The sequence below is a fragment of the Pristiophorus japonicus genome, chromosome 12 (genome assembly GCF_044704955.1).
Source record: "Pristiophorus japonicus isolate sPriJap1 chromosome 12, sPriJap1.hap1, whole genome shotgun sequence".
Taxonomy (NCBI): Eukaryota; Metazoa; Chordata; class Chondrichthyes; family Pristiophoridae; genus Pristiophorus; species Pristiophorus japonicus.
The window spans coordinates 23,490,270-23,509,414 of record NC_091988.1 but is presented as its reverse complement, the minus strand read 5'-3'; the positions used below and the strand labels follow the sequence as shown (position 1 = coordinate 23,509,414).

The following is a 19,145-nucleotide window of genomic DNA, read 5'->3' as shown; positions in this document are numbered from 1 at the left end:
GTAGCTGAAGGAAAAAAATTGCAGGGCTACAGGGAAAGGGGGGGGGGAGTGGGACTAGCTGAGAGGCGGCACGGGATCGATGGGCCAAATGGACCCCTTCCGTGCTGTAACCATTCTGTGATTCTATCTCTCAGGCAAGAGCACCTAGCTCCTCTGATACAGGGGTGGAGGTGCAGCAGAGCAGCTGAGCACGCAAGCAGGTCCCATTCCCCTCAGATTGCAGGAACTTTCCCAAATAACTCAAACACCATCAGCTGCAGGATGTGGGTTCAGTGATGGAAGCACTTCAACAACCTTACCCAGATGGCAAGGGTGAGCATGTGGTCTTCCTATCTCTATTCTTCTGCATTAAACCTGTCTACTGGACTTCTACCCCTCCAGCACTGCCTCCCACACCACACATTTCTCCTCCAATCACAAGGGGACACTGCACCAACTCTTCTTCTCATTCCAGTCATGCATTCACCTGTTGCCGCTGCCCTTGTATAGGCACTAATAGCGTTCTGCTTTTACCTGGTAGCAACTGCAAAGCAGTTCACTCTGTCGAAGAACCAACACTCACTTCACCCTTCCCATGCTTTCTTATTTCCCAGTGGACCGCCTCCCCATCCCGCTTGCAACTTGCTGCTTCTCCCTCTCAGCATGTGCACTGTATAAAGCTGACTCAGATACCTGCACAACCCATTTCAACCACGACTCAATAACTATCTCCCTCTCTTTCTGGCTCACACTAGCCAAGAGAGAACCAGGTCGAGGGAAGGGTCAATCTCCATCCAGACCCGCTGTTGCTGCTGCTCCTCTGGCTCCAACCACGCTAGAGCCCTGTACTTCTTGATAGGGAAGAAGCACAATAATAGTGAAATACATTAAATTCCAATGCAAAGATTCTTGAAGAAATCCAGCTAGGTCAATTGCACAGAGATATCGGTGAACTGAGTGCTTGCAGGTGAGTGGCCCTCTAAATACTTCTTCCAATTGCCATTCCATGCCTGTACCACCCAGTAATATTGGGCAGGTCCAATACTATGTGTTACTTTCACTAGGAGGAGTTAAATGGTGCTGGGGCCCTATTGTCATCATAGGACCCTTGATAAGGATTCTGCCTGCATCAGGTGGGTATTGGAGCCACCCTCGTGGAGGCCCCAGTCAAAATGGGAGTGGGTGGGATCAGAGGAAGAATGAGGAAGTAAGTGCAGCACTCCGATTTTAGGGACATTATCTCCCCATTCCTGACGGGCGCGGTGAATTAATATCACCCCTTATGGTCTTTAGTGACACATTGTGTTTGCATCGATACTGAGCAGGCCAGCTCTGGAGAATTGGACTGGTTTTCCTCAACATCCCTTGGCTGGGTGTAGAGAGCAGGACTTCCTAGATACTCCCCCAACTGTTGTGTCCTTAGATGCTCTAGTAATGACTCCACGAGGCAGTGTTTTGTACTTGAATTGTAGTGACCTTAGTCCTTTAATAGTTAACTCCAGAGTGAGCATCATATCTGGTGGCCTGCCTTTTATACTAGGCCAGGCACACCTGTACAGGTTACCTATGAGTCTCCCACTGCTGTGCCCTCTGGTGGCACACCTTGTGATAGTACCAACAGTAGCCATGGAGGATACATGACACCAACAAAGTCTGCAATTTATAGGCTCCTCAGAAAAGACCAAAGCAGGCCCAGAAATACCCAAACGTAAGGACAAAACTATCTGGCTAGAAAGATGCCCTCAACTATTATGAGTCGGGCTTTTACTCATGTCCAATACAAACTAATCCAATAAACTGAGGAGTGACTTTGTACAGAAAATAACTGGGATACCATGCCCCAGGCAAACACAAATTTCATTTATTGTCTCTGGATTTCTACAATCCACCCCCGTCACCTCAGCAGTTGATTAATATCAGTGAGCCAAACATTTGCATAAGCTACCAAACAGGTTTGTTCGCAGATAGCAATTTACAGAAGCAAGAAGTAACGGTGAGTTGTCGCAGTCAGCCCAAATAGCACAGACAAACTCATCAGTTGAAATAAGAGAGAAAAAAACTGCAAATATTGGAAATCTGAAATAAAAACAGAAAATGCTGGAAATACTCAGTAGGTCAACCAACATCTGTGGAGAGTTAAAATTTCAGGTGTGCAGCCCTTTAGTTATACATGCAAAACGATCTTTTCTCTTTACAGATGCTGACTCATCTGCTGTGTAAATTGTTCAGTTGAGTTCTTTTGATAGGATTTCTTTGCAAATCTTCCAAAAAAAATTGATGAATGCTTCACAGAATTGGAGTAATTGTCTGATTCCTGCCAGGCACGAATATTTCTGAGAATTAAGCATCTTACATATGAAGATCACTAAAACGTCATATTCAAGTACAAAAAAAATCAAAACGGCTAATGGAATGTTAGCCTTTATAACTAGAGGGCTGGAATATAAATGGGAGGAAGTTTTGCTACAGTAAAACAAAGCCCTGTTTAGACCACATCTGGAGTACTGTGTACAGTTCTGGGCATCGTGCCTCAGAAAGGATATATTGGCCTTGGAAGTAGTGCTGTGCAGTTTTACCAGAATGCTACAAGGCCCCAAGGGTTAGATTATGAGGAGAGATTACATAAATTGGCTTGTATTCCCTGAAATATAGAAGGTTACAAGGTATTGGATTGAGGTTTTTATGATTTTGAAAGGAATTGATAGGGTAGAAATAGAGAACATGTTTCTGCTAGTGGGGATATCTAGGACAGGAAGACATAACCTTAAAATCAGAGCCAGGCCATTTAGGAAACACTACTTCATGCAAAAGGTGGTAGAAGTGTGGGACTCTCCCACAGAAAGCAGTAGATGCTAGCTCAATTAATCATTTTAAATCTGAGATTGATAGACAAGGGATATGGAGCCAAGATGGGTGGATGGAGTTAAGTTACAGATCAGCCGCAATCTCACTGAATGGCGGAACAGGCTCGAAGGGCCTACTCCTGTTCCTATGTTTCTATGCAGCTTGCCTCTGCGTCTGTCGCACTTAGGCTAAAGTAGTAACTAACTGGTACATCAAAAGTGTTGTATCCCAATAACTATGAAACCCTTTAAAATACAGCCTTGCTTTTGAGAATTCAGTCTGAAAGACAGAGGTACTTTACTTGAGCAATGGAGGGCAAACTCCATAACTCATATATGAAAGTATGCTATGCCAATAACCATCTTTTAAGCTTGACAAGTGCTGTCTATGTTAAGGCTATCCTGATTAGATTGTGTCATAGCTCAATACACTGGTGATAAACATTCATTGTTTCTAGCACTGGGATATGCTAAATTTCTGTTTATGCAGGCACATGCATCAATTGGAAATCAGCCTTATTATCTTGACTTGCTTTTCTTTTACATACAGAGACCAAAAAAATAGAAGGCATTATTCAAGCAGATGCCTTTTTGGTCGACCAAAAATTTAAAGCTGTATTTTATTTATTTTATTGTTCCTGATATTTTATGTTTTTTAAAGATATACATCGTATTTTTTGAAATAAATGATGTTAAAGTTTTATATGGAACAAATATTTATTTTACAAAATCTAAATTACCAGTCATGACAAAAGTGCTCAGAAGGCCCACAATGATGCTACATTGTATTGTCAGAACTTGATATGCATGATGTCTTTGGGTGAATCTTGCTGTTCCATGTATCTTAATACCATGTCAAACACATCAGTTCCATCGATGTGGGACATCTTTTCTTCTCCGCTCATTTAAGGCTTAGACCTTAAAGCTCTGGAACTCCTGCCCTAAACCTCTCCGCCTCTCTACCTCACTCTCCTCATTTAACACGCTTCTTAAAACCTACCTCTTTAACCAAGCTTTTTGTTCATCTGTCCTAACATCTACTTACGTGGCTCAGCATCTAATTTTGTTTGATAACGCTCCTGTGAAGCACCTTGGCACATTCTACTACTTGCGCTATATCGATGCAAGTTGTTGTAGTGATGCCAGTTTCAGAATGACAAACCAGAAGTCCATTGAAACTTTAATTTGCATAAAATGCAATACAGCTGACAAAAAAACAGGCAAAAGCAATGCTGTAAAATTATGCTCAAACTATTAACATGAAAAATGCTCATTTCAGCCCTATTTATATGTAAAGCTAGATGCACAATAACAAGCTTTCTTGCAAATTTCCTTTCTCATGTTGCTCTATGAATATTTAATATGAAATAATTCTGCACGCCACCCTGCTATGCAGATTTATGTTTCATAAGAACATAAGAAATAGGAACAGGAGTAGGCCATAAGACCCCTCGAGTCTGCTCCGCCATTTAATAACATCGTGGCTGATCTGATCATGGACTCAGTTCCACTTCCCCGCCCGCTCCCCATAACCCCTTATCCCCCTATCTTTTAAGAAACTGTATTTCTGTCTTAAATTTATTCAATGTCCCAGCTGCCACAGCTCTCTGAGGCAGCGAATTCCACAGATTTACAACCCTCAGAAAATAAATTTCTCCTCATCTCCGTCTTAAATGGGTGGTCCCTTATTCTAAGATCATGCCCTCTAGTTCTAGTCTCCCCCATCAGTGGAAACATACTCTCTGCATCCACCTGTCAAGCCCCCTCATAATCTTATACATTTCGATAAGATCACCTCTCATTCTTCTGAATTCCAATGAGTAGAGGCCCAACCTACTCAACCTTTCCTCATAACTCAACCCCCTCATCTCTGGAATCAACCTAGTGAACCTTCTCTGAACTGACTCCAAAGCAAGTATATCCTTTCGTAAATATGGAACCCAAAACTGCATGCAGTATTCCAGGTGTGGCCTCACCAATGCCTTGTATAGCTGTAGCAAGACTTCCCGGCTTTTACTGATATATGAAGACTGGATCGACTAGGCTTATATTCACTAGAATTTAGAAGAATAAGAGGGGATCTCATAGAAACATATAAAATTCTGACAGAATTGGACAGGTTAGATGCAGGAAGGATGTTCTCGATGTTGGGGAAGTCCAGAACCAGGGGTCACAGTCTAAGGATAAGGGGTAAGCCATTTAGGACCGAGATGAGGAGAAACTTCTTCACTCAGAAAATTGAGAACCTGTGGAATTCTCTACCACAGAAAGTTGTTGAGGCCAGTTCATTAGATATATTCAAAAGGTAGTTAGATGTGGCCCTTATGGCTAAAGGAATCAAGAGGTATGGAGAGAAAGCAGGAATGGGGTACTGAAGTTGCATGATCAACCATGATCATATTAAATGGTGGTGCAGGCTCGAAGGGCCAAATGGCCTACTCCTGCACCTATTTTCTATGTTTCTATGTTTATACTCCATCCCCTTTGCAATAAAGGCCAAGATTCCATTTGTATGAGATTTAATAAACATACCTGATACAATCTCAAACCGCATCTCATTGTTATTGGAATCTCTGTCTTGACAGCTCAATCTGAATCCATTGATATTAGTTCCAACAGCAATATTATCAAGAATAGTTGCTTTAAACGTAAGTGGAAGACAAACAGGTTTTTCATCATTTTCCTCTATTAAAGTGATGATGACCTACGGGGGGCATATTTAAAATGGAAAAGAAATATGAAGATTAATAAGCAATTAAAATGGAGCTGAGCAATAAGATGTGCATCGGTTTTGATCAATATGAGCAATAAGATGTGCATCGGTTTTGATCAATATGTACATGTATCCTTCCCATAAAATGGTTTGAAGGAAATTTGTACAAGGATTATAAATACCACACTAATACCCAGCCCATGGGAAAACATTTTAGTGCTGTATTTGGAAACCTGCAATTAATCCACCTTCAATTATGTTCCAGGATAACTGGCAAACAATCCAGTATTAATCCCACAGAGAACAAAAGAGCAAACTGATATCAGAAGCCAACATTTTTTTTGATGGGGCGATTGTTCCAAGTCTGTTGCTGTTACACTATGATGCGAGCCACTAAAGGCTATCCAGTAAGTCCAGAGATCAGAGTGAAATCTGTTTTATGTCAAGTGATGCCTGTTAGCCAACATTTGAGAATCTCCGCAAGGGATATAGTAAAGCTTCATAGTGTACAAGATAATGAGTTTTACTGCAAAAGAAATAACTTGGTCATGCTGCAAGCCTAATGTCACAAATCCTAAAACCCTCTGGGCCTTAAATCATAAAATCAATAATCTCTATTACATGGTATTATTCTCATCTTTAAATGACAACAGAAATACATTGCAAAAAACAATCTTGAAAGAAAATTAACTATCATATATAACAAATAGCAGCTATCGCTCAAAGAAGTGGAAACAGCAGTCCAATATTGTGCTCCAGACGAGAGTTTCACTCTCATTAAATACTTCTGAACTCTCAAGCTACATTACTGTTTTTTGACTATACTGAGGGCTAGCTGTTATCCTGGTTAGGCCACATGGTAAACCTTTCCCTGATCCAGTATAGCTTTGGATGTGTCCTTGACGGTGTTCTGGCGTGGGAAGTTGGCCGCCTAAATTGGGCCTCTGTGTCCCATTTGCCACCTGGAATTTCAATTTCACCATTGTCTGAAATTTCTGGTTTTTACCTTTCTTTTCCTGCCCCTCAAAAATCAGGTTTGGCACGAAAATCCAAAGAGCTACCCTTCCTGAGCAACCTTCCTCTCACTTGGAATATTTTCTCACATTATAACAGTAACTACGCTCCAAAAGTACTCCATTGGCTGTAAAGCGCTTTGAGACGTCTGGTGGTCGTGAAAGGCGCTATATAAATGTGAATCTTTGGACCTGAAATTCCGGCCTCGTCGGGTCTGTATGGAATACGTACGGATCCTGCGAGGCCTCGCAAAAGCCAGGTTTTGGCACACAATGCGCATGCACCAAAAACCGGCTTTTCCGATCTGTCAAGATTTCTCGCGACAGATCTTCCACATCCCCAGGAGAAGAACATCCACGCGGCAGAGATTGGGCTATTTGCTGAACTCATGTCCAGCAAATGTCCTTCAAACTTTTACGCCTGGTAAAAGCAGGTGCATCCAACTTTTACCAGCGTAAGAGTTTTAAAACATATAAAAATAAAATGTAAATACACATTTTTATAGTAAAAAACCTGTCCAATAAGGTAAATTTATTTTAAACCCTATTAAAGCACATTAAAAAACAATCCCCAAAAATATATAACTTTAATTTCAATTAATTTTAAATATGTGGTGTTTTTTTTTAAATTTATTATGTTGTGGTTGGGTGTTATTCTCATTGATACCTATAACTCATAAAATCAGAGTTCCCATCACTATCGAAGAGAATACTGTACCGTGATTGGTTGTCCAGGCCCACGAGGCTCCAGCTTCTCCATCCGTATGTAAAGACGTGGACGCACTGGGAAACGGGTGGAAAGAAGGCCTCCGACCAGAATCCAAGGTACCTCCAGGACCACCAGGTACAGTCGTAGAGAAATTTTGGGTCGGAGGCCTTCGTCCGAAGGAACCCTCTGATCGGAATTTCAAGGCTCTTTTTTACTTTGAGGTTCTGCTAATTCCTCACTGCACCACTGGAGAGCAATCACTAAAACCACCACACCCCACCCTCTGCAAATCTCTTTCAAAACCATTGAACTCGCGCTCGCTCTGTCAAAGAACGCCCCAAGGAGCGACAAGTTGTATAGAGTAAAAAAAAACATGCCTTTCCCACGGCCAGGCACAGTATGTTGGAGTGTCGAAACATTCTGGAATTTCTCAAGCATTCTTGAACTCTGAATTCTAAGGCCTAGAAATGCATCTCGGATGTTGGCACAAAACGGTCGGTATCGGATCAGCCGCCCGTTAGACACAGCATCTAATATTTGGTCCCACTGCAACAATGCAGTAAATTCCATGGCTGCTGCCCAAGGCACATTCCCAGGCCTATATTTTTTGTTGTTTTTAGACTTACAAGCATGTTGATTAAATCTGGTACCTATATAGTTCAGTTCCGCTGGGCAGGCCACATAGTTCGCATGCCAGACACGAGACCCCCAAAGCAAGCGCTCTCCATGGAACTCCTTCACGGCAAACGAGCCAAAGGTGGGCAGTGGAAATGTTACAAGGACACCCTCAAAGCCTCCCTGATAAAGTGCAACATCCCCACTGACACCTGGGAGTCCCTGGCCCAAGACCGCCCTAAGTGGAGGAAGAGCATCCGGGAGGGTGCTGAGCACCTCGAGTCTCATCGCCGAGAGCATGCAGAAATCAAGCGCAGGCAGCGGAAAGAGCGTGTGGCAAACCTGTCCCACCCACCCCTTCCCTCAACGACTGTCTGTCCCACCTGTGACAGAGTCTGTGGTTCTCGTATTGGGCTCTACAGTCACCTAAGAACTCATTTTAAGAGTGGAAGCAAGTCTTTCTCGATTCCGAGGGACTGCCTATGATGACGATGATGATGAAATAACCTCAGTGAGCCATTGCTATCTGTTACATGTTATATTTCTATTAACAAGAACCTGTTTCATAACAAAGTCAGAACATATAATCCATCGGGAATGCAAATCAGAAATTCAGTGCTGGATTTTCCGTGTTGGTAACGGGCGCGATCGGTGGCGGGTCAGTGGGAACGTTTTTTTTTTACAGCGGGTCAGGAACCCTCTGTCATCATACTCCCACACGTCGTTCCCACAGGCGTATCTGTCAGGATGGAGCCGACCCTCCCTGCAGCGACGGGGAAGCCAATTTAAATCATTATGAGGTTCTTTACAGACACAAGAGCCTTTCTCACACTTCGTTTCAAATTTCCTTGCATGGCCACAGGATTCACGTAGCTCGGGAACCATGTCTGTCAACCTGAGGCGTGAGTTCCGTGGACATTGCTCCAGCTGATTACTTGACAGCATTGGAAAACAAACCAAAATAAAAACATGTTGATTAAAGCAGCTAACAGATTGATGGAGATGCTGTTCTACTTGAAAAGCTACTGGTAAATGTTAATTTTTCACTGGCTGTTGCCTTCCAACTGAACAGTAATGGCAGTGAATTGATCTGCACTATAAAATTGACATATAGGGCTGGATTTTCAGGTTTTAGTGATTTTGCCCCTTTTCAGGTGATAATCGTGATTACATTTTTTTTTTGTGGCGGGTTAGCGTTAGGGTCAGAGTGCGCAACTTTCGGCAAACAGTAAAGCTCATTAGCGTTAGCGCTAACTTAGGCATTGCATGACAGCATTTGTGCAGCGGAGCTGAAAGTTGCGATCATTAAAAAAAAATCAGACATTCTGTGTGTGCGCGATTTTTTTTTTTTAAACCAGCGTTTCTGGTCTGTTGTCTGATCGCAAACGCTAATGCAGGGTGCAGCCGCGCGCATGCACAGTACACCCGGGGCTGAATCAGCCATTTTAGATTTAGATTTTCGCAATGGATGAAGAGAGCAGGCAGAGAGCTAGAAAGTTTAGCCCAGAGGTGAATGAGGTGCTAGTGGGGGCAGTTGAATGAAGATGGGCCGAATTAAACAGGAGAGGTGGATCGAGACTCATCCCATCGGTCGACAGAAAAATTGTGAGCCAAATAGCAGAGGAGGTCTCTGCCACCGACACTGTGCAAAGGACTCCTACATGGTGCCGGAAGAAATTCAACAATCATTCGAGGGTCATTAGAGTGAGCACAATTTTTATTGATGCACACCTTCATTGCTTAAATTATAAATCCAACACACTATTTGTTCTCATGCTGTTGGTATAGGTAGGCTTAGTTTGGCACCCTATTTGCCATGAATGATCTTTACACATTATTAAGATTGCTTTCTGAGACCTCAAAAGATGTTTCTGCACTTCGATGTCTTCCTGATGAACCACATGCAACTTCCAGGGCCATTAAACAGAGGACTGTATTACATTCACACAGTCTGGTATACGTGCTTTGGTGGCTCTGTGTGTGTGCCACAAGAGCAGATGGACCCTCTGGTAACCATACCCATTTTCATCTTTGCAGGCAAAGAAGTCCCATAACCGCAGGGAGCAGCAGCGGGCAGGCGACGATTCGCCCCAAACCCTGCCATTAACCGACCTGCAGGAGTGAGTGGCCGGTCTGATCGGTGCCTCAGGGAGAATGTTATTTTATGAACGTTTTAAAAGTTTCCCAATTCTGTTCAAGTTCACAATGTTTAAAAAATGTTATTTAAGTTTCAAAGTTATGTTTAAGAAGTTTACAATGTTTAATAAATTCTTTTGTTCGCCTTAAACCATTCCTGTGTAGTGTCTCATTTGCAGAATAAGAGAGGGAATAGAAACATAGAAACATAGAAAATAGATGCAGGAGTAGGCCGGTCGGCCCTTTGAGCCTGCACCACCATTCAATAAGATCATGGCTGATCATTCACCTCAGGACCCCTTTCCTGCTTTCTCTCCATATCCCTTGATCCCTTTAGCCGTAAGGGCCATATCTAACTCCCTCTTGAATATATCCAATGAACTGGTATCAACAACTCTCTGTGGTAGGGAATTCCACAGGTTAACAACTCTCTGAGTGAAGAAGTTTCTCCTCATCACAGTCCTAAATGGCTTACCCCTTATCCTTAGTCTGTGTCCCCTGGTTCTGGACTTCCCCAACATCGGGAACATTCGTCCTGCATCTAAACTGTCCAGTCCCGTCAGAATTTTATATGTTTCTATGAGATCCCCTCTCATCCTTCTAAACTCCAGTGAATACAGGCCCAGTCGATCCAGTCTCTCCTCATATGTCAGACCTGCCATCTCGGGAATCAGTCTGGTGAAGCTTCGCTGCACTCCCTCAATAGCAAGAACGTCCTTCTTCAGATTAGAAGACCAAAACTGAACACAATATTCCAGGTGAAGTCTCACCAAGGCCCTGTACAACTGCAGAAAGACCTCCCTGCTCCTATACTCAAAACCCCTAGCTATGAAGGTCAACATACCATTTGCCTTCTTCACCGCCTGCTGTACCTGCATGCCAACTTTCAATGAGTGATGAACCATGACACCCAGGTCTCGTTGCACCTCCCCTTTTCCTAATCTTCCGCCATTCAGATAATATTCTGCCTTCGTGTTTTTGCCCCCAAAGTGGATAACCTCACATTTATCCACATTATACTGCATCTACCATGCATTTGCCCATTCACTATTCACCCTGCAGCCTCTTAGCGTCCTCCTCACAGCTCACACCGCCACCCAGTTTAGTGTCATTTGCAAACTTGGAGATATTACACTCAATTCCTTCACCCAAATCACTAATGTATGTTGTAAATAGCTGGGGTCCCAGCACTGAGCCCTGCGGCACCCCACTAGTCACTGCCTGCCATTCTGAAAAGGACCCGTTTATCCCGACTCTCTGCTTCCTGTCTGCCAACCAGTTCTCTATCCACGTCAGTATATTACCCCCAATACCATGTGCTTTAATTTTGCACACCAATCTCTTGTGTGGGACCTTGTCAAAAGCCTTTTGAAAGTCCAAATACACCACATCCACTGGTTCTCCCTTGTCCACTCTACTAGTTACATCCTCAAAAAATTCCAGAAGATTTGTCAAGCATGATTTCCCTTTCATAAATCCATGTTGACTTGGACCGATCCTGTCACTGCTTTCCAAATGCGCTGTTATTTCATCTTTAATAATTGATTCCAACATTTTCTCCACTACTGACGTCAGGCTAACCGGTCTATAATTGCCTGTTTTCTCTCTCCCTCCTTTTTTAAAAAGTGGTGTTACATTAGCTACCCTCCAGTCCATAGGAACTGATCCAGAGTCAATAGACTGTTGGAAAATGATCACCAATGCATCCACTATTTCTAGGGCCATTTCCTTAAGTACTCTGGGATGCAGACCATCAGGCCCCGGGGATTTATCGGCCTTCAATCCCATCAATTTCCCTAACACAATTTCCCACCTAATAAGGATATCCTTCAGTTCCTCCTTCTCACTAGACTCTCGGTCCGCTAGTACTTCCGGAAGGTTATTTGTGTCTTCCTTCGTGAAGACAGAACCAAAGTATTTGTTCAACTGGTCTGCCATTTCTTTGCTCCCCATTACAAATTCACCTGAATCTGACTGCAAGGGATTGACATTTGGCTTCACTAATCTTTTTCTTTTCACATATCTATAGAAGCTTTTGCAGTCAGTTTTTATGTTCCCGGCAAGCTTCCTCTCATGCTCTATTTTCCCCTCCTAATTAAACAGTTTGACCTCCTCTGCTGAATTCTAAATTTCTCCCAGTCCTCAGGTTTGTTCCTTTTTCTGGCCAATTTATATGCCTCTTCCTTGGCTTTAACACTATCCTTAATTTCCCTTGTTAGCCACAGTTGAACCACCTTCTCCATTTTATTTTTACTCCAGACAGGGATGTGCAATTGTTGAAGTTCATCCATGTGATCTTTAAATGTTTGCCATTGCCTATCCACCGTCAACCTTTTAGTATCATTTGCCAGTCTAGCCAATTCACGTCTCATACCATCGAACTTACCTTTCCTTAAGTTCAGGACCCTAGTCTCGGAATTAACTGTGTCACTCTCCATCTTAATAAAGAATTCTACCATATTGTGGTCACTCTTCCCCAAGAGGCCTTGCACAACAAGATTGCTAATTAGTCCTTTCACATCACCAGGTCTAGGATGGCCAGCCCTCTAGTTGATTCCTAGACATATTGGTCCAGAAAACCATCCCTAATACACTCCAGGAAATTCTCCTCTACCGTATTGCTACCAGTTTGGTTAGCCCAATCTATATGTAGATTAAAGTCACCCATGATAACTGCTGTACCTTTATTGCACGCGTCCCTAATTTCTTGTTTGTTGCTATACCCAACCTCACTACTACTGTTTGGTGGTCTGTACACAACTCCCACTAGCGTTTTCTGCCCTTTGGTATTCCGCAGCTCCACCCATACAGTTTCCACATCATCCAAGCTAATGTCCTTCCTTACTATTGCGTTAATTTCCTCTTTAACCAGCAACGCTACCCCACCTCCTTTTCCTTTCTGTCTATCCTTCCTGAATGTTGAATACCCCTGGATGTTGAGTTCCCAGCCTTGGTCACCCAGGAACAATGTCTCCATGATGCCAATTATATCATATTCATTAATTGCTGCCTGTGCAGTTAATTCGTCCACCTTATTACAAATACTCCTCGCATTGAGACACAGAGCCTTCAGGCTTGTCTTTTTAACACACTTTGCCCTTTTAAGAATTTTGCTGCAATGTGGCCCTTTTTGATTTTTGGTGGGATAGAGTGGCCAGGCAACGGTCAAACGTGCCTTTCACTCTTCAAGCAAAACGTTGAATTATGAGCTGCTGATGCAAGGCTTTACCAATGGCGAAAGCTTCATATGGTCCCTGGGGTTGTGGTAGTTGTTGTGGTGGTGGCATGGGTTCCTCGCCAGGCTCCTCTTCCTCCTCCTCCTCCCCTCTCTCCTCAGGTGGTTCTGTAATCTCCATTGGCAAATCCTGTCCCCTCATGATGGCTAAGTTGTGTAGCATGCAGCACACCACAATGAACTGAGGGACCTGCTGAGGGGAATATTTCAGGCAGCCTCCAGAGTGGTCCAGGCATCGGAAACGCTGTATGAGCACTCCAATTATCTGTTAGACGATGTTGCGTGTGGCTGCATGGCTCTCATTATAGCGATGCTCGGCTTCTGTCTGAGGTTTCTGAATGGGGGTCATGAGCCAGGTGGCGAGGCCGTAACCTTTCTCCCCCAGCATCCAGCTCTGGCCTTGTGGATGACGCTGGAACATGCGTGAGATACTGCTCTCTTTTTTTTTTTAATTCGTAGCCAATCGTTCCAATTCTTTGTCAAATACAAACGCCAGAGGTCACCTTGCACATGCCAAGGATCACTCTGCGCCAATGCTCTTAGCCAAAAGGCCTAGAGCCACTGCACCGTTCCTGGAAGTACTGCAATACCAGGTTCGTGCCATGGAGGTGGATGGGTCAAGCCACCCACACACCTCCGTGGAGGTGGATGGGTCAAGCCACCCACCTCCTGTTTCCAAAAAAGCAAGCATATACCTTCCTGACCAGGGAGAAACCACCCGGAGGTCATGGTGGCTGGTCAGAATAGGTACTACACTTGATCTTAGCCAAAAGGCCGAGATACTGCTCTCATGCAAGGTGAAAGCATCATAGATGCTCCCTCGATATTGGGCATTGTTTGCCATGATGCGCTGAGTATGGTCGCAGATGATCTGTACATTCATGGCGTGGAATCTCTTTTGGTTTTGGTAAACCTCTGGATTGAGTAAAGGTGCTCACAGGGTGATGTGCGTAGAGTCAATGGCACCCTGAACCTAGGGGAAGCCAGCAAATCATCCAAAACCTACAGCCCTCTCATTCTTAGTCATTGGGAAGTTTATGAAGTCCATCCTGTGTGCGTACAGTAAAGTAGTCACCTGGCGAATGCAGCAATGTGTAGTGTACGGCGAGATGGAGCATATGCCCCCTGCTAATGCCTGAAAGGAGCTGGAGGAATAGAAGACAAGTGCCGCAGTCACCTTCACCTCAACGGGCAGTGCAGTCCTGTTGCCGCTGGTAGGCTTAGGTCTGCCTGTAGGAGCTGGCACAACTCTGTCAGCATTTCTTTTCGGAAGCGCAGCCTTCTAATGCACTGTGCCTCAGACAGCTGCAGGTATGAGCGCAGTTCCTTGTAAACTCATGGGGGGTAAGGCTTCCTCCCTATACGTTTGCGAGTTCTTCCATTACGTTCAAAATGCTCATCAATAAGCCTTCTTGCAGCTCGACGCTGTATAAGTATAGCAACCAGGAATAATGGCTGACATAGTATAGCCCCCATCTTTTAAAATGTCCTTAAATGTCCTTTAAAATGAACTATAAACTCACATAAAACTTCACTGTAAAAAAACGCAGCCTTCTCCCAATCCTTTTATGCACTGAACTTCTGCTCAGTTTTCAAGATGGTGCCATTAGTGCTGAGTGCGCCCTGGGTCCGACTGTTTTTTTGCTGGTGAGTTCCCGGGCGGTTGTAAATTGGGCAATAGGCTTGAAAATTCCGCCCGGGGTGCTAGCGCAGCGTTGCACGATGATTGACGTCATCCAAACGGTGAAAACATCGGGCGGGCGCTAAATTTAACGCCGCCACAAAACCACTGCCCAAGCGCTAAACTGATTGCAAACCCCTCGAAAATCCAGCTCATAACATTTAAATAAATATTTGTGTTGTTTCTGGTTTTTCTCAGAATGATTGTCTAATTACACAATAAATCATGTCATCAACCGTAACAATGCATTCTCATCGCTCCTTCCATTGGTTCAATTTGCTTTCAGTCCCTCAATGTGACTAATTTAATTTTTCAGTCTGAGACTTTCGGGTCTGCAGAGGTTCTCTCACTTATCCATTGTTACCTTCAACGGAAAAGCTGCAGAAATCTCAGAAACACATTGTAAGCACCACTTACACTGTTTGTCAGGGATTCCGCAGCTGTTCAGCTGAAATTGCATAAGATTGTAAATACACCCCTTTACAATTACATTTAAAATCTGCTTAATTTCATGTATTACCTATACACACACATCTTTTATTTGTACCAGTTATTGATGCAAACATCTATAGATTGGTAACTAAAGCATCAATAACTTCCCAATTAATGTAGTTTTTAAATCATGTTCTTGATTGTATTTGTAGATGGAGTCATATTACTTAATGATAATATTATTTAAATATTTCTTTGTCACTCATATATAACTTTTATTATATGATTGTAGAGTAAAGATTCAACATCTGCTATGTAATGTGGCCACGGTCCCTTTAAGGAGCCTGGCTTAAAAGATTCGCTCCATCTAATTGTGCCAGGTAATGCGCTGGGTGGACTTAATAGGCCCCGTTAAGGTAAGTTCATTCTATACGGCGGGATGGAGCCAATAGCGGGGTCAGGACCCGCCACAAACACGGCCACACCGAACCCGCCAAGGTAAGAAAAGTCTGTTCTCAGGACAATTTTTCCCCAGCAAGTTGCAGAGACAAACAATTGTCTTTGATTTCCAGTCCACAGCAATGGAGTTCTTGTTTAACTGTTCATTATAAAATTTACTGTGGAGTCCATGGGGCCGTGTTTGATTCTTTCCCCCCAAATATACAGAGATGATAATGTGCTTCAATATTCTATCTACAATGAGCAGGGGTTTCTTTTTAATATGGCTATCATAATTTTTAGTCCACAATATCATATTCAATTATGCAAATAACAGGTCTTCTGGGGCACCTTCACAGCAAGACCACCATTTTCGGCTTCAGGAGAGAGAGCCACGAGCATTCAAAGTGCCCAAGGGAAGAAGGGGAACATTCAAGCAAAACAGATAGTATGTGTTTATGAACTGTTGCCCTTTTGGGTTGAGAGATACATTATACACCTTTAAAAATAAATACAGCAATGAATAAATGCTAGTCAGTGACAGAATGGAGTAGCTATAAAAATATATAATTATCTGTACAACATTCTCCTCCCACCGATTTCCAAGTATTAGACAGAACAATGATGAAATCGAGATCCTAATTTTGAAGCTGTTCGAAATCATTATTATTCTGCAATCACAACAGAGTCTATATGGACTGACAACTGATCTATCCCAGAAATAGCCTGGTGAGGTTGTTGCCTTGTAAGATTATTTTAGAAGCCATTTTAATATATGATCAACGGCCAGAAATTTGACCTTGTATTGTATTTATCTCACAGGCAAAGTCAGAGTCACTGCATCTTTGCACATGGAAGAAATGTAACTTGAGAGGAATTTTGAGACACCAATGTAGTAGATATACATTAATTAAATACTGCACCAAATTTTTATCTAACATGTCTTTTCAACTTTTCTTTTAGTTGTATATGGTAAATATATATTCTCACCTTGGTCACTGCAGTCTTAGGCTGAATAAGATCGCTGTCAATGGCTTCCACGCTGAGGGTATACTGTTGGGCGGATTCATAGTCTGGCTGGGTTATCAGCTCTATGGTTCCTTCTTTTGGATCAATCCAGAACAGTTTGATAACTTGTGTGTCTCCAGAAATTATTTTGTAAGTCACCGCATTTAGTGGAAAATCGTTATCTGTTGCAATAACTCTCCCAATCTTGTGTTTTGCTATTTTGACAAGGCAATTAAAAAAAAATCATTTGTGAGATATATGCTAGAATCTCTAAGGTGCAAGAAATTAGAAGACCTCTAAATGCTGGAGTCATTTTACAAATACACACTCCTGGCATGAAGCCTCACCTGCAGAGGACAAAGGTATGGCAGACATTTAAAATAAATATTTTTGGTCACTATTTACAAGTGATGGTGGAACGTACATGTATAAGAGGAGGACATGGAACAATTGTTAGCGATAACTGCAGAGTAGAATGCTGCAGAGTATGGCGGAGTCCAGCTCCAACTTGTGTTGGGGCATCACACAGAATGGAAACATTTCTGTCCTACATGGACTGAGTGGTCAGCTCCATAATGGGGCTCTGACAGCTTCCATGGCAACTCACACTGCTGCCATGGAAGTTTACATGGCTGCCATCTTGGCTCTGAGGGCCAGTGTTTTTCAGAGACTTTCAGAGCATTGCAGCACTCCTGTACTCTGTTCTCACGCAGAGCTATAGAGGTGTTGTGCGCATTCCCAGGAGAGTGGCCTTGGCTCCAAGGGAGAGGCACCTGCTGTCCTCTCTCAGGATAACAACAAGCCTGCTCCCCCACCACCCACCCCGCTAATCCCCTTGTTAGTGCCATACAGTCAGCTGGGAAAAACTGCCCTAGTCCACGCCGAGATGGTGCAGTCTGCATCCAGGATCTCAAGTCCCAGAGCTGCTCAAGGATGCCGACCAACGCCATATGAAGTGTCCTCAATAGCAATTCAGCAACCTGCCACCTCCCAAGCAGTAGCCATTGGGGATACACCACATAGGAGCATTAAAGTAGGTAAACAATCACACAAAACAAGCACAAAAGGGTTGAGCAATGGTGATTCTTAATTAACGTTATTAACTATTGTACACAGATGGAATAGAGTTGTTGAAGTAATTTTCTCCCTGGATTTTGTTTTGGTGTTTGTGGTGAACAACAATAACAACAACGTTGCAACAATAATGTTGTAAAAGGTCCCAAGATGCTTCACTGGAACATCATCATCAAATTTTGACCCCAAGCCACATAAACAGATATTAAGAAGGGCTTGGTCAAAGAGGTAGGTTTTAAGGAGCATGTAAAAGGAGGAGGAGAGAGGTAAAGAGGCAGAGAGGTCTAGGGAGGGAATACCAGAACTTAGGGGTTAGGCAGCTGAAGGCACAGTTGCCAATGGCGAGGCAATGAAAATCAGAGATGCACAAGAGGCCAGAATTGGAGGAACCATTAAATCACATTTAATGTAATCATTAAACCATGGCATTTTTAACCAAGTTATTTGATGTAAATTTAACGGCTATTATATTGGCGCTAATGCCAACAAACTAATACAGATTGAACCTCCCTTATCCAGAACCCTTGGGACCTGGCCTGTTCTGGATAAGGGATTTTTCTAGACGAGGGGTGGTCATGTTAAATTGGATGGTACAGGTACTGAGCAAGGGGATATCGGGACTGGCTGGGAGTGCGGCAGAAAGATCATTGGGGTGGGGGGGGGGGGGGGTGGATCGCAGGGTCAGGCCAGCGATTGCGGAAGTCAGCAGCGAAGAAGGACTTTAATTTGTTCATGTCGGTGTTCTGCGCATGTGCCACCCGGTGGCTGGGAGTGGTTCTGGACGAGGGGTGGTTCTGGATAAGGGAGTTCTGGATAAGGGAGGTTCAACCTGTACTACATGAATTACAGGAGTATCCTTTATCTATATTTTTGATAACTGAGCTTTTGAAATATATCACTATAACCCAGAATCAGCAATAAGCTATAAATGATATGGATAGAAGTAGTATGAAGCTTCTGTGCATTTTATTTCACAATTTCCATTGCAATATAAGGGTATTACAGTTGTTGCGATAAATTAATTTTATTAACTACCGAAGCATGCATGGACAGGATAAAAGCTTCATATTCAAATTGCTTTTATTGTGTTTAAATCACTCCATAGCCTTGCCCCTCCCCATCACTGTAACCCCCTCCACTCTACAATCCCCTACGCCTCCCGAATCTTCATCAATGTAAAACTCCCTTAATACCCGAAAATGGCATTCTCTCTACTCCTAATCGACTCACAGCAGAGGGTGCAAAGAATATTCACGTGGTTCACTTAAT

General features: G+C 43.2%; 1 protein-coding gene and 1 pseudogene across 1 annotated transcript in view; both read right to left on the bottom strand.

Annotated features, from left to right (window-relative positions):
• The window catches only part of LOC139276696 (cadherin-related family member 3-like), a 113,786-nt gene that overhangs the window by 21,364 nt on the left and 73,277 nt on the right, over positions 1-19,145 (bottom strand). The window contains exons 13-14 of the mRNA XM_070894663.1: positions 16,785-17,017; positions 5,355-5,526 (exon numbers count right to left, since the gene is read on the bottom strand). Coding sequence (XP_070750764.1) covers positions 5,355-5,526; positions 16,785-17,017 — 405 coding nt within the window. The remainder of the gene's footprint in view (positions 1-5,354; positions 5,527-16,784; positions 17,018-19,145) is intronic.
• Positions 13,800-14,026, bottom strand: LOC139277714 (U2 spliceosomal RNA; annotated as a pseudogene).